The sequence below is a fragment of the Malaclemys terrapin genome, chromosome 8 (assembly GCF_027887155.1).
Source record: "Malaclemys terrapin pileata isolate rMalTer1 chromosome 8, rMalTer1.hap1, whole genome shotgun sequence".
Classification (NCBI taxonomy): domain Eukaryota; kingdom Metazoa; phylum Chordata; order Testudines; family Emydidae; genus Malaclemys; species Malaclemys terrapin.
Window position 1 is genome coordinate 76,310,054 of NC_071512.1, and position 15,980 is coordinate 76,326,033.

Sequence of the window (15,980 nt, forward strand, 5' to 3'; positions counted from 1 at the left end):
GGGGCGGAGTTAGGGCGGGGACTTTGGGGAAGGGGCGGGGTTGGGGCCCCTGGAGTGGCCTCTTTGTTTTTTGGGGGGGGGAGGGTTATGGTAACCCTACATATTGTAGTGCAAGAAACGGCTACCTGTGGGCATTTGCTACGTCAGGCAGCACTTTTATCAGTCACTGCTACCAGTAGCACATTGCGCGGCGGCGGCTGTGTCCCGCCGGAGCTCTGTCCGCGGCGGCCCGGGCCGGAAGAGGCGGGCGGGCGGGCGCGGCGCTGCGCACACTCCGGCACGCGGGGGAAGATGGTGGCCACGCGGCGAGCTGCGCGGCGCGGGCCGGAGCCCGCTGCCCCGGCTGCGGCAGAGGTAGGTAGGAAGGAAGCGGGAGACGCCCACAAGCCCTGTGCCAGGGCCCGGCTGGTCTGTGCGCACCGCGGGCCGGGCTCGGGCGGAGGCTGCCGACGGTTCCCCTCGCTCTGCCTAAGAGGGCCAGAGCTCGACCCCGGGTGAGCGGCCTGGAGCCCCCGGGGGCCTGCGGTGAGGTGCGGGCTGTGCCACAGGGCCGGGTAGTGGTGCTCCGCCTGACCGCTCCCCCGGAGGGTGACCCCAGCCCAGATACCCCGGTGATGGGTCTGTTGGAAATGATTGACGGGGGCCTGAATGGCTCGCTGCCGTCTTGGGGTGGTCCCGGTGTGTGGCAGCCGCCCGCTGTGTCCCCCTCCCCGGCCCTTGGTTTTCCCCGCAGATGCCGGTGGTGGTAGGTGCTCTCCTGCCTGCATTGTTGAGGTGGGCTGGCCCCCTTCTCCAGCGGTTCGATTGCCTGCCGCCACCGGCTTGAAAGTGAAGTATTGTGTATTAGTTGTGGCTCCAAACTATGGTAGGGAACAGTTGAAAGGCTCCCTGGACCTGAGGGGGTTTTAAACAATTGGACACACTTCTGCATTTCTTTCTTCTGTCATGGCTTTCTCACTCTTTGGCTATTTAACTGATTGGGGGACTTTTGGGATACACTCTGTATGACACATGCTGTTCAGAATAAAATGGCTGTGTGTTGACAAATGGGAATCGGAGCCTGGCGAATTCTGTTAGATTCATTATCAATTTTTAGATATCAGCAGTGGCTTGTGGTGCCTTTCATCATCCAGTGCTAGCCAGGAGATTTTAAGTATTTCTATGTGATACAGACTTTGCAACAGTCATCCATGTCTTGGCACTGCAAGGCTAGACTGCTGAAGCATCATTGCATAGATACCATTGGATTAGGAGGGTTTGGGACAGTGGTCCCCCAACCTTTTTGTGGCCAGTAGCACATTCATGTTTTCAGAAGAGTGTAGCGGGCGCCAACAGTTTTTCAAGGCTTATTCTGTATTTGTACATTAAATAATATGGAAAACATCATATTTAATATTACATAATATATGAATGAAGAGAGAAGCTGGAGAGAAGCCATGAGGACAGAGAACCGCAGCCCTGGAGTACTCTGTCCCCAACAGGCGGGGGTCCCCAGCTTCTCTCCCCTGCTGGGCACTAGGCGGGCCCCGCGCCTGCCAGGAACAGAGAACACTGCGCCCGCAGCCTGAGTTCTCTGTCCCCGTCAGGCGCGGGGCCGGGTTTCTCTCCCCTGCTGGGCATTAGGCGGGCGCACATAAATGCCCCGGTGGGTGCCCACGGGCACCGCGTTGGGGACCACTGGTTTAGGGCTACTCTAGATAGTGTAGCCTCCTTAACATAGTATATTTTGTCTGCAGAAGGTTCCTGCTATTGCAGAATGCATTTGCCTGCTGTGGAACAAGCTTCAATGAATACATAATGTTTGAACCCAAGTCTTTGTACTGACTTTTATTTATTGGTACCAGTTCATGGTGTTGGTAATCTTTGTAGCCATGAATGGTCTGGGGCAAAGCTCTTTGAAAGGTTGACTCTGTACCTTATTGTGGGAATTACAATCCCCTGTGATGCTATTGCGATCAGTTCCTAGGCTTAAACAGGCAGCAGCTAGGGATGGCTGTCTGAGTTAAGGAATTCCATCTTTGGAATCTGCTTCCTATGGCAGCCTGCCAAACCCAGATTGAACTAGATTCAGAGCATTTGGTTTAGTTTGTGGTTTTTGGGTGGTTTTTTGTTTTTGTTTTGTTTTGTTTTTTTTGCTTATTCTTGCCCAGAGGATAGCTTGATTCTTGGGTCTGATAAAATTCCAGTTGGTGTGGGATCTGGTGTCTTAACAGCGATTTATACCACCTTTGTGGTTCTAGAGGACAGCCCATAAGGCTGTTCTGGCAGCTGGAGATTGCTGGAACTAAGGCCATTCTCAGCTGTCCAGTTACATAAATAAATCACAATTAACTTTGACAGATTTAATAAAGGACTGTGTAGAGGTATAAAGCAGAAAAACAACAACCTAGGAATCAGTTGCTGGACATAAAAGCATATGTATGAGGCCTCCAACAGCACACATCTCAGGAAGTAGGATTCTGCCAGGAGGAAGCAAAGTCTGATGCTAGTTTGCAAAAGGCATAGGTAGGCAAATGCGTGATGAATAATGGAGCTTCTTCACCAACGCTTAGTTGTGGTATTAAGCGTTGCATAATGCAAAATGTATGTCATCAGGTTAACTTTCTCTAGACAGTTATTTAAAAAGTCAAAATGCTTGTGAATTTGAGGCCAGAATTACTCATATGACTCTTTTAAAGGTGTATTTTTCTGCGGAAATGTCTTGTTTGTTATTAATCTTTTTATTTCTGTAGCTGGCATCTGCTGAAATTAGTACTCCTGTTTCTGCGAAGATGTCCAGGAGAAGAACTAAAGGAAACTCTCAGCCAGAAGTCATTCATGAATCTCAGGATGAGGGGTTGGAAGATGCTGAAACAAAATCAGATCTTGGTGATCCCTCTGAGGCACAAACAACTAAGAATAGAGACAGCAATGTGCATTCAACAAAATCAAGTGCTGAGCCACAGGCTGATGGAGATGAAGCAGAATCAAATTACTCTGCCGTGTCCGAACATGAGACACCTTTATTTATAAGGATAACAAGGAGAAGACAAATCACAATTCCTTATCAACCAGATTCACCAGCCAAAAATAGGTCTAGCAAGGCAGCTCTTCTGAGTGAATTAAGTAAATCTCAAGATGAAGATGTCTCTGAAGCTGAGTCATGTTCTTCAACTGTATCTGGTGGCTGTACAGCTAGTGCTACAAGAACTACGAGAAGCAGGAAATGCAAAGCTAAACTCCACCCAGATCCAATTTGTGAAGCCCAAGCTGAAGAGGTTTCTGATGCAGAGTCATGGTGCTCGGGTCTTTGTGTGGAGCCATCTGTAACTACCAAAAGAATAACTAGGAGTATGCTAATGAAATCGCAAGCAGAAACCATTAGACAAACTGAGAAAAAAGTTAGTGAAATTGTGCTGGAAGATGAGAAGTTAACTGAGGACAGAATTAAATCCCAGCCAGTAGTCATATCTGACTTTGAACATGTCACAAAATCTGATTCTGATACAGAGCAAACTTCCTCTCTTTCACCTAATAAATACGTCACTCAGAGTAATAAACAACCCAGCCCCTGCAAGACCCAATGCCAGACTGAATCTGCCAGTACAAACCCAAGTGATGACCCAAAACAAGTTTTAATTGATTCAACACCCAGCAGTCCTAAAGAAACAGGAAAAAGTTGTACCATAGCATCTCCTAAAAAAGAAACAATAAAGGAGAGACACTTTGAAATTGTAGATAAATCAGAGGAAATGTTAGAAAAGGAGAGAGACATAACTGGACAAGAATCAAAGTTGAAAAGTGCTTCTCTTGAGAGCCTTGATGAATCATTTAAGTCTCATAGGCAGACAACACCAAGAAAAAGAAATATAATTCCAGAATACCAAAAAGCAGATATTGTGGAGGCTACACAGAGATCTCTCACCCATGCAGATGAATTAATGGTGGCAGACAAACCAAGTAGCACAACCACCAGCCCGCAAAAGGACATACACCTATCACCAATTGGTGATGACAGTGATGGTGACTGCAAAATGTCTGATATCAATGTAGACAATAGTGAAGGTCAAGCAGAACTAGTTACTAAATCCTCCCCACATGTAACCAAAAGATCATGTAATAAAAAGATATCTGCTGTGTTGCTCCTGAGCAGTGATGAGAGTGATGAAACTGAAAACAGCGATGTGGAAGAAGTGGGTGATGTAGGAGAAAAGCTGTATTGTGCAGAGACCAGAAATAAGAAGTCATCCTTGGACAAATCTTTAGAAAATGATTCATCGCATGGAGAACTGTTTGTAATTGACACAGAACCTGATTTGGGCGGCAACAAGAAGTATTACCTAGAACAGGAAGATAGAAGGAGCGATGCAGAAAGTAAGGATGAAGAAAGAAGGAGTGATGCAGAAAGTAAGGATGAAGAACGTGAAAGAGATGAGGAGTCCTCAGATCTGGAAGATAATGAGGAGGAGTTCGTAGATGAAGATGCATATTTATTGAAAAATAAAAAGCCTAATATGTAAGTGTTTTTACAGATAATTTAAGCAGCCACATACAATTATAACAGGCATATTGTTAGTCAAATAGCGAGGGAGTTCTTGTGATGATATAATCAATGTGTGAAGCTGGAGTTTCTTGAACTCTAAAGTGGAATTATAGCTCCACAATTACCTATCTCCTAGAACTGGAAGAGACCCCAAAAGGTCATTGAATCCAGCCCCCTGCCTTCACTAGCAGGACCAAGTACTGATTTTGCCCCAGATCCCTAAGTGGCCCCCTCAAGGATTGAACTCACAACCCTGGTTTTAGCAGGCCAATGCTCAAACCATCCCCAACCAGTCTTTCTGTTATGCCTATATCCAGACACAGGTCTGTGATATGCAGAGGTTCCACCAATGTGACTGTCCTTTAAGGACCCCTTAGTGGTGTTTCCCTTGTCCAGCTGATGCCAGTTGTTGTTGTTTTTTAAGCCTTTTTATCACCACCTGAGGCTCTTTCCTTCCATTCTGTAGTGATACCTTTTCTCACCACAGGAGTGGGCTCTCCCCACCCACTCCAATACCTATTTTTGTTGGCTGAATCTCATAAAAATTCATAGCTTGTGTTCCCGTGAATTACAGCACTCTTTAGATGGAGTGCAACATTCTTAGTACTGAAAACACTGTCATTTAATCATCTTAAGTAGTTTTTGAAATAAAGTGTAAAAAACTGGGAAGTTGAAAAAACAAACATCATTCCTTGTTTTTTCTTTTAAGGAGGGTAAATAAAGACAAAGGTTTTTAAAACTTAAATGAAGGGGAGGAACAGGAACGCATGGGCACCGTCCAAGCTAATAATGGGTATTTGTGAACCTTGCCTATTTCAGTTCATTTGATGAAATAGTTCGCTATTTTGCTAAGTTAGCAGCACATGCAAACAGATCACAGCCTTTTATCATTCCAAGCATTTATAAAAATTGCTTTAAAATAAAGCATATTAAGCACCAGACCTGAGCCTAGAACCCAGGTGGTTCCATATCAAAGCCTAACTAATTTGCCATAGTGTGCCGGGGCCAAGTCATTAAACCTCTTCCTTGGTTACCATATATTAAAAAACCCTGCTTTGCATAGACAATGCTTTCATTTGTAGATTGCAAAAACCTTTGCAAAGGTAAGCATGAGTAGCCTAGTTTTACACTTGCCCTAAGTAGAGAGATTTAACTGTCCCTGAGTTTTATATTAATATAATGAGACTTTTAAAGCTCCTTGACTAACTTTAGGGTGTTTTGTTTGTTTAAGCACCCAAAATTTCACAAAACCCAGTAGTAAAACACTTTTTAATATTTTATAATTAAAGTGAAAATGTTTGTTTAGTTTACACATCTCCCTGCAGTGTTTGCAACCCAAACTTTGCAGATTTAGGCTAGACTGAAACTTACTAGCCTGGGTTTGTTGTGTTAATTGCATACACACAGTTCACTGTTTTCTCAACATTTTATAGCTTGCATTAAATCTTTTCAACAGAAAACATGCCTCTCAAATTGACCATCAAACATATTTTATGAATTAGTTAATTGTATTGCCAGAATGCAGTAAGGGGACAAATGGTGCAATGTGTATTACATTTTCAAAATGTAGTTTCTAATAATATAAAGTATTATTAGGAATACAGGCAAGGGCATTACAAGTCTCAGTGTATGTCTGATGGTAGCAAACATACAGACACTAGTGTTTAAAAATCCAATATGTTTCTACCTCCAACTTGTTCTTCTGCTTTTACTTGTTCTTGTTCTTCTGTTTGGATTCATTGTTAACAAATTACAAAATGTATAAAAGATAGGCAGTGACCTTGAATTTTTCATTTTGAGTCAATTAAACATTGAAAGGGAATATTTTGATAACATAGTCTACATAATCTCACAGAAGATAGGAATGCACCAAATGAGGGGGGGCTTTGTGGAAGTGATTCCCCTGTAGTTCTCTCCAACAAACTTTTATTAATAAATGTTATGCTTTATGCCAAGTGGAAATACAGTATGATTTGCTATACCTATCTGTATTTCCACTTCCACTTTTAGTTGTGTAACCCCATTTCCTTTGAGCATTGCAGTCTAGAAACCCCTTTATGACAGCTATCTGATATGCACCAGGAGTACAGAGGAGAAGGATAAGACATTTTCTCTGAATCCTGCCTTTCTTCAGAGGGCACACTGGAAGATCACTATAAACTTGTTAATATTACTGTAATGATTAACTAGCCATTTCTCTTTCAGTTTACATCTATCAAGCAGCATAGATCCTGGTCTAAATATCAAGAGGCTTGGAGGCTTATATATTAGCTTTGATGCAGGAAAACAAAAAGCTGGCTCAAGTGCAATTAAACAGTTAAAGGGGGAAAAGAAAGAAGAGGTAATGTGAAGAATCTAAGGTTATAATTTTACACAGATGTCTGGGATTCAAAGATGCTAAAATGAATCCAATTGTGACATTTATTTAAAAAGAAAAGCCTTGCTAATAGAGTTTGGAGGACAGAGAAATTCTGTATGGTGAAAGCATTTACACCTCTACCCCGATATAACACGAATTCGGATATAACGCGGTAAAGCAGTGCTCTGGGGGGCGGGGCTGCGCACTCCGGCGGATCAAAGTAAGTTCGATATAACACGGTTTCACCTATAACGCGGTAAGATTTTTTGGCTCCCGAGGACAGCGTTATATCGAGGTAGAGGCGTATTTAAATTTGTTTTTATGATAAGAATTAAATGTATATGGCATGTAAGAGTCTATATAGATCCCTCAGTGCATTGTAAATACTGGGGATTATCCTACAGAATAGGAAGAAGTCCAGTCCACTCAAATACATGCCAGATATTTATCTAGAGATTATATTTCATGAATTGAGTTTCTGCTACACTGCATCATTGCAGTCCTAGATAATAATTCCCATGCTGTCAGTTGTGAATGAGATTGAGTCTGATACTGTGCCCTCAGATAGTTACATTCTCAGCAGGAACTAAAACTTGGTGCAAAACAGCACAGCAAAATTAGATCTGCTCACAATGCTTAATATGAGAACTGCTGAGTTGAAGGGACATTTGACCCCTCCATACCTGTTTGGGATGGGGTTTTAGGCTGACTGTCAGTGGGTGACAGGCATGCATTGCTTTCCAGCAAAGTTATTTTCTTAGACAATCCCATCCCTAATGGGCTCATTTACTCTGCCAGCAGGGTCTGCTAGCTCACTTCTTCCAGTGCCAGCCTGCTGCACTTCGTAGCTGGCCAGCCCTGTGCTCTTTGGTATTAAGAACTCCCACTTCCTCCATCATGGGGTGGGGAGGCTTATCTCACTTAGCAACCATTTTATTGAGATGATGCTTACTTAGGATTCCCTATCATTTCTCTGCTATCTTATTTGTGTAACCAAATGTGTAATACAATTCAGATCAGTCTCATCAGTAGCATCATTAAGTTATTGTTTAAATCATATCTTCTAGCTCTTGAAGAAGAGTATAATAACTCCAGATTTTGAAAAAAAGGACTGTGTTCCACCATTCAGGGAGTCAATCCATCAGATAAAGAAACAGCGCAAGGTAAGTGGATAGCCGCTGACTGTTACAGCATGGTAACATCTGGCACTTCTAAACCAGAGTAAGCCTGCTTTTAATCTCCATTATATGAAAATGTAGAGGTGGCATGCATGCGTAGCCCTCTTAAGTATATTGATTTATGAACTGCAAATTCATATCAGCATTGAACAGTAATTTGAGATTCAGCCTTCTAGAAATGTTGAGACTAGAACAAAGACTGAAAGGGCAAATGCTGGTCCCACTGCCTGGCCTGAGGAGAATCCTTGTCCCAGTTGCAGAGTTGATTAAATTGGCATGTTTTGAAAAGGTTTCCTTGTCATCTTGTTTCTCTATATTTTTATAAGAATATCTTTGCTTACCTGGTGACGTCTGCATAGTTTGTTGTTTTGTTCTTCAGAATGTTTGGGAAATAGAGATCAGGTCCTTGGGAGGCACCAGTTGCTAAGGTTAATTAATGCTGATCTGTAAAATCAGACTGTAAAGTTCTCTGAAATATACTCTTAAATAATATGAACTTTTATTTTAAATGCAGCAATCCTTTGCTTTTTCCTTCCTCTCCACCACTAAAGCTCTTCAGTGCAGTTTTATTGTTCTTTATATTTTGTCATAGGCAGAGCGAGAGAAAACAACAGGTGATGGCTGGTTTGGTATGAAAGCTCCAGAAATGACAAATGAAGTGAAAAATGATCTAAAGGCTCTGAAGATGAGGGCTTCCATGGACCCCAAACGTTTTTACAAGAAGAATGATAGAGATGGTCTGCCCAAATACTTTCAGGTGAGGAACCAGGAAAAATAAAGAGATCCTATTACTACTTTTCTAGTCCAGAACAGTTATGCTTATTTCCTATCTAGTTATTTTTAGACGTCCATTTGTCTGAACTCACTTTTACAATTAGATGCATAGACTATAAAATTATGTTGTTTTTCATTTACTTACCATTTTTTAACTTGATTACAGTTTACAAGTGGGATTTTGTTGCAACCAACTATTTAGCCTTATATATGTACTTCTATATATGCCCGTGTTGTTTTTTTGCTTGCTGACTTGTAACTGATGTCACAGGATGGAAATACATCCTTTTTGTTTTCAAAATCTGTTTTTATGCCACACAATGGTAATAAATTTGTATCTAACCTTTCAGATTTTGCAGGTCTTCTCTACTATATCAGTCTTTTTTTTTTTTTTTACAAGTCTATAATAGTAATAATAATCAGTTCTCTTATTAGTCAAGATTCTCTTTTGTGGACTGGTGCCATTGATCCACTGAAATTCCTGCTACTGTAGCTATTGCAGCTTAATGTATTTTGTGGTTTGACAGTAATTGGAAACTGGTGCAACTTGCAGGAAATCTGGAATTGGTTTTTATATTTTTAGTTAAGTTCTTAGTCCTTTTTTGCCTCTAGCTATTTGGCATATTCAGCACACATTTACAAATATTCATTTTTCTCAAAACATTGGTGGCTTGCTTTCAAGGCTGAGCATTGTTATATGCTATTGTAAGTTTCCTGTCACGATAGTATCTGGTGGCATTCTATTTAATTAAGATCAAGATACACATTTTGCCACACCAGGAAATACATGCTCTATGGGCCTCCCTTATCCCTATGGTGACCAAACCAACTCAGAGAAGTGTCAGCCATGAATCAATGGGAGTTGAAGTGGGTTCAGCATTTTTCACGGTAGGGCCCTTAAATCCTGTACTGGGTTAAAAGGTAATAGTAATTGCTGAGCAATAACTTTGTAGTGATAAAGGACAAGACCTGTGAAAGATTTAATTGTCCTCTCTCAAGTAAACAAAAATATAATCCTATATAAATTTTGAGAGCTAGGTTGTGATTACCATGGTAGGGACTGGTGCAGTAGTCCCTATGTTCAGAACTGCACTGTTTTCACATGCTGTTCTTTGGATTAAACGTGAGAGGAAAAATGGTGATTATGCATACAAAACACTGCTTGTTTCTTCTGGCACTTTGCATTACAGCTTCTCGTGATTCCTCCCATTTTTCTCCTCAAACACCCGGGACTTGTCATTAAAAACAAACAAAACCCCTGGTATTATGTTGCAGCAAGGCTCATTTTAAATTTTCTTTTCCCAGGTTGGGACTGTGGTTGACACTCCGATAGACTTTTACCATGCTCGAATCCCCAAGAAACAAAGGAAGAGAACCATCGTTGAAGAGCTGCTTGCAGATTCTGAGTTTAGGAGGTATTTTAAAATAAGCTGCTTTATAACTATAATACTACCAGTATGATCCATATGAGACAGAAATGTATTACAATTTTGATTAGAGTAACTTATTTTTTCCTTTCAGTTAACTTGAATTACTTCTTGTATTTAAAAAAAAAATAAAATTTAGAGCCAGCTTAGTGCCACCACAATAGTGACACTTCCATTCCAGAGATCAGAGTAACAGGAGTAGATCAAGTCATGCTTTACTGAATTAGATGGGTATATTGGAAGCAGTATGCGCTATATAAAAGTTATCAGTTATCTAATGGACTATAGGAAGTGAGTTGGTGGTCTCGGTTTAGTTCCATAATGGAGACAGAAGTCAACCCATGTGGCAGTCTTGCCACAGAGCCTATTGAACTAGACCTGATCTAGCTCCTTTTTTCTGGAAGTGACTTTTGCAGAATAGGATTCAGGCATGTTGATGGGGGAATGAAAGTGAACCTGCTCCGCTGCTACCTGTGCTGTAACTAAGCATATAGATGGGATTTTAATTTACAGGGTTGTCAGTCTGGCACCTTCGTGATAATCAAATTTCTCTGAAATTTTTTTTAAAGAATGATTTAATGAGTTAATATTTGATCATCTATAATTCTTGGGGTGGATTGGCGAACCTAAACCATTTTGCATATTGGTCTGTTAACATGATACCCTGTTGCAGTTTCTCATCTTTTCATATAAATGAAGAGAACCAGGGTTGGGATACCAGGAGTTGATTGCAGGTCAGGATTTTAAATGTATTGGCAGCGTAGGGTATGGAAACTTCAATAGCTATTTCCTACCAGTATGATTAGCTTTAGCCAGTACTCTTTCATAGGCACTGATTAATTCAAAAATATTTATTAAAAGCAATGTTTAAAGATGAATTGCTCACAAAACCAGACAATTTTAGCGTTTGTGAGTAATTAATAAAGTAACTGAATAAAGCACTTGGGTGTTACAACTATTTGTCAAGTTTCCTATTGGCAAGCAGCAGCCTCAGCAAGCACTAAAATGTTGACATTGTTCACGCTGCTAATTGATGCAGGAACAGGAGAATCTGCCCTGGGAAAACAGCTAAAGTTAGCCTGTCTTCACTGTGTGTGTTCTATGTATTATTTAATATTAATCTTAGTCTTCTCGCAAATCTTCGATATAAGACTGATTGATTGTTAATATCAAAGAGTACACTGAGTGGTATTGGCATCACAGCTCTTGCTGAGCCTGGTCATCGTTAACAAAGAGACGGCCTTTAGCAAGCCATAAAACGTGTTAGAAGTCTAATTGTGTGCATGATGTAAAAATCCTGATGCAAAATGCTTGGGTGTTTTTTAAAATTGGCATTTCACTTAATTATTGCTTTTTTCCTCAGAGGAGCTTGCCTGTAAATAGACTAAAATGCTTCATTTATGTTGTGTGATGCAGCAGTCCTTTTCCCCTAAGTTTTTGGTGGTGATAATTCTACCAGCAGTATTTCAAAAAAGATTCCAAATATTTGCCTATCGCATCAGCATTACCAGCATCACTTCTCCTTTACTAGTCATATACTTATCAAACTAAAGAAGTTTGAAACAGAAAACACAAGACACAACTTACTCTGGCAAAATATGTATTTTGTATCTAGGATTTTTGTAGGTCACACTCATCTTTTACTTTGTGATTTGACCTATTTAATAAAAGTAAATTGATTTTTTTGTTGTTGTTCAGATACAATAAAAGGAAGTACCAGGAGATCATGACTGAAAAGGCAGCTCTTGCAGCAGGCAAGAAGAATCGGAAGAAGAAGAAATTTCACAAATAAGACTAGGAGAAAATAACAAGATGAAACTCTTTTTTTTGTTTTTAATTATAAAATTGTTTACAGAACATTTTGGTGAGTGGTTTAAGATTGAAGCTGTCATACTGACTGAGTTAGGACAGGGCTGGCCCTGTTTTAGCAGTAGTATTTTGACCGGGGCGGAGGAGACTTGCAATGGGATTTTGTTCTGTGGACTGGTATAGACATGCAACAGAGACAGCATGATTCATTCTTCATAGAAAAAGGCAAAAACAGACATCCTGTACAAATAAATAGTTGATGGAAATGGTCATGTGAAAGAGCTGAGATTAAAAAAAAAAAAGATTGTATTTTAATGGAAAAACCTTTGTTAAAAACTGCAATCCTCGGTTTTTTAGTTTTGTGAGAAACTGGAAAACCTGCAGGCACTTGTCACTAAAGACTCCTAGTTACTGAAGGAGTTTATAAAAACACAGGTATTCAACCTACAGTAATAATCAGTGATTTTTTTAAAATCTCATTGAGCAGCGATTCAGATTTACTGAACAATGATACTTCAAAATCATAAACTTACACCTGGACTGTAAAAATAACATTTTATTATGTGCTGTACAGGAAAAATAAGTTGTCCACAAATGGAGATGAGTTTTAACAGATTTCAGGAGGCTTTGTCAGAGTTATCTTGAAGTGGATGTTCATGTACTATATTGGTCTAATTTAATGTTAACTTAAAAGGTAAAAATATAAATTTCAAGGGATAGTGCCAAATCTAAGGCATCATCACTTTTGTCTACTTCTTGGTCTCTGTAGAGTCTAGCCTCTATTTACATAATTTATGAAGCACATTTTCTATTGAAAGGAGCTTACATTTCATCTTTCCCTTGTTACACTGCTTAATTAAGTTAGTTGTTCCTTATCCGTTGCCTCAGTAAGAGGACGTGCTGGGCTATTCTTTAGCAGTGGTTAATGAGAAATGACTTTTGCATGGATATGGTTCTTGCATGCTATTTTAAAAGTAATTATTCTTGTTCAGCTTGATCTCTGGTGGTGGAGTGTTCCACATCTGAAGACTGAACATAGCATGGTGCAGATTATCCTCTAGATTCTACATACCTATCTTTTTAAAATCCACTCTTTTTTTATTGAGGGTTATGTATTTTTACCACTTGTCTGTTTTGCCATTGATAAGAAATGACTTCATGGGGTCAGTCAGTTTTCTAGTATACACAGACTACCACAACTGGTATTATGGTAATTGCTATTCTTGTTGGCAGTTTTTGCTGAGAAGCTAAGAACTGAATGGATGAGGAAACATCCATTTCTTTTCATTTGAACTCTTTTCAACCCTAGTGATAGTCCCTCCAAATCAAGATTGAGGGAAACTGGTACACAGATGTGGGAAGCTTGCACTGCCCCTGCAGATTCTCTAGGTGCCATGCACCTCAGTTCCCAGACCAGTCAGTCCATCACCTTGCATAATCACGTGTATTTTCAGTAAAAGTTTAAGCTGTCTTTTGAATGACCCTACAGTATTTTTGTACTGCTGTTGCAGCTAATAGAGTTCATTAAATTAATTACTAATGTTAGGATAGAGAATAATACAGAAAACTTAATGGTAGAACAGAAGTTGATGATAGGAAATTATTGGTAATTTGAAATTATTATTCAACAATAGTGGGATTGTATGGGGTCGACTGTCCAGGAGAGGAAAGGAAAAGAAGAACTGAGAGATCATAGACGTAAAATGTGTAGAGATAGCCTTCATGGTCCTATTTTATAGCTTCTGACAAAAGGAAATTTGATTTAAATAGTGTAGTAAAAAAATTTTATTAAGAGATTGGACATTTGTGTCTGAAAACGTCCTCGGCTCTGAGCAGCTAGAATAGACTTAGAAGAGCTGTCAGCCCTCATGGCTCAAGCCATACAGTGATCACCAACTGAAGTTAGGAAGAAATTCCCCCATGCCTCTCTGTCTTGCATTTGTTTTTTCTAAAGCAATCCAGCATTAGTCACTATTGGAGACAGGCTAGGACCAAGATTTTCAAAAACAATTACAGATTTTGGGTGCCCAACTCAACTACTTATAGAGGCTTTGCATTTTGAAACTGCTGAGCTAAAGTGTCAAGTTGGGGACATACAGATACCCATCCCTTCTGCAAATCTTGGCTGAGATGTAGTTTCTGTTCTACTATCGTCATTCCTGTATTTGTGTATCAGACCTGTGCATACATCATTGATGATAATACAAGAACAAGGAAATAAAACGAGAACTGTGCTCTCTTGTGCTCTGTAAGAAATGTGGAAGCAGAAGAATATCAATATTGGACAAACAGGAAAGAACAAAATTGGAATAAGAAATGTTTTCAAGTGTTTAAGAGTATTATGAACAATGGTCATATGAACTTGTATACAATTATACAGAATTTTTTGTAGCTATTTTAAAATTATTTTAATTAGAATATATTTTTTGTGCAAAGAGTTTGACATTTTAAAATAAGAGGAAGATGTGGTATCTTAAATTAAAGGCTAACTTATTGACTATGCTAACATTATTATTGAGGCATAATATCCCTGCACTATTTATACAAGACTGATATAAAAGGTAAGATACTAAGAAAATGTTAGAAACTGTTTAAATTTAGAATTAAAACATGAGCACATTGCTGCATTCTTGAGTTCTAATTAAAGAATGCATAGGCTTCCATTTGGCACAATATGAAACAGAACCAATCAGAAGGCCAAATCACTGATAAGCAACACAGATAAAACAAGCCTATCGAAAATAGATTTATAAAAGAACAGTGTGTTTTGAGAAACTACATTTTTTTGTGCAAACAGTATGTAATATACTAGCTTGTTTGTTTGTTGTCCTGTACTGGAATGACCTGCTCAGATATTTGTTTGTAATCATACTGCTTTCTATAGGCTGGCCTGAAAACATAAGCTCTACTATTGCCAACAGAGATTCCTCTTTAGTTCAGGGGGTAGAAACCTGTGATTTTTGGAGCAGCAGGTGATGTGGTTCTTTTTTCTATATACAGTATGCACTTGCTGATGGCCTAGGTGTCCCTAGACTGTTGCATATTATCTGATGAATATTAAGAGTAGATTTGTTTTCTTGTACTCCTTGCCAGTCTATATCCATCTTTTGTCTCTTGTCTTATGCTTAGATTGTAAGCTCTCTGGGACAGGGACTGCATTTTTGTTTTTTATTTGTACAGTGCCTAGTACAGTGGGGTCCTGGTCCATGACAAGGGCTCCCAAGCACTACCGTAATACAAATAATAAAATATAATGAAACTATTCGTAAAGAATCAGATCAGCAATGGTACCATGATCAACTTGGTACTATTAATATGGTGCCATTACAATGACTTGTAGTGAACAAAATTAAGACATTGCGACTTTTAGGAAGCTGATTTCTCAAACTACTTTCTTGACCTTTCCCTGACTCTCCAGTCTCTTTTTTTAGTTGCCTCTCCGACCACCAACTCGGTCTTTCCAAAATGGAATGTGTCTTTTCCTTTAATTCCTCTTCCTTTCCATAGAGAACACCACTCTGTCCTTCATGTTATGTGACTCTCTTCTAACCATGTAGTGAATATTTCACAAAGTTGTCACTTTCTCTTTAATCCACCCTTTCTCCACTAAAAGACTTTGGTCATATGCTGATCATTCTTTGATCACTATAACCTACTCTCTGGCCTCCCTGCTTTTCATATCCTTCTGCTTTTCAATTGGTCCTCTTCTGCTTTCCCTCTCCAACCATGTCACTTTTCTTCTTGAATTCCTCTATTGGTTTTGTCTCTTACTGCATCATGTTAAAATTTCTTGTCACCTAAAAGACTTGGCCTTTTTGCTCCTTTCTCCACTCTCAGCTGGGTGCCTTCTATCATACTTTCCCCCTATCCCTGGAGAGCTTTCCCTATCTTTATCTGCCCACACTCCCCTC

At 39.8% G+C, this 15,980-nt stretch overlaps 1 protein-coding gene across 1 annotated transcript; it reads left to right on the forward strand.

Annotated features, from left to right (window-relative positions):
* The first annotated feature begins 137 nt into the window (after positions 1-137).
* Positions 138-15,331, forward strand: DNTTIP2 (deoxynucleotidyltransferase terminal interacting protein 2). The gene is made up of 7 exons (XM_054037003.1): positions 138-354; positions 2,733-4,495; positions 6,728-6,863; positions 7,949-8,044; positions 8,652-8,816; positions 10,139-10,248; positions 11,959-15,331. Exons 1-7 carry the CDS (start codon positions 292-294, stop codon positions 12,050-12,052), a joined length of 2,427 nt encoding a protein of 808 aa, XP_053892978.1. The 5' UTR covers positions 138-291; the 3' UTR covers positions 12,053-15,331.
* Positions 15,332-15,980: the final 649 nt, after the last annotated feature.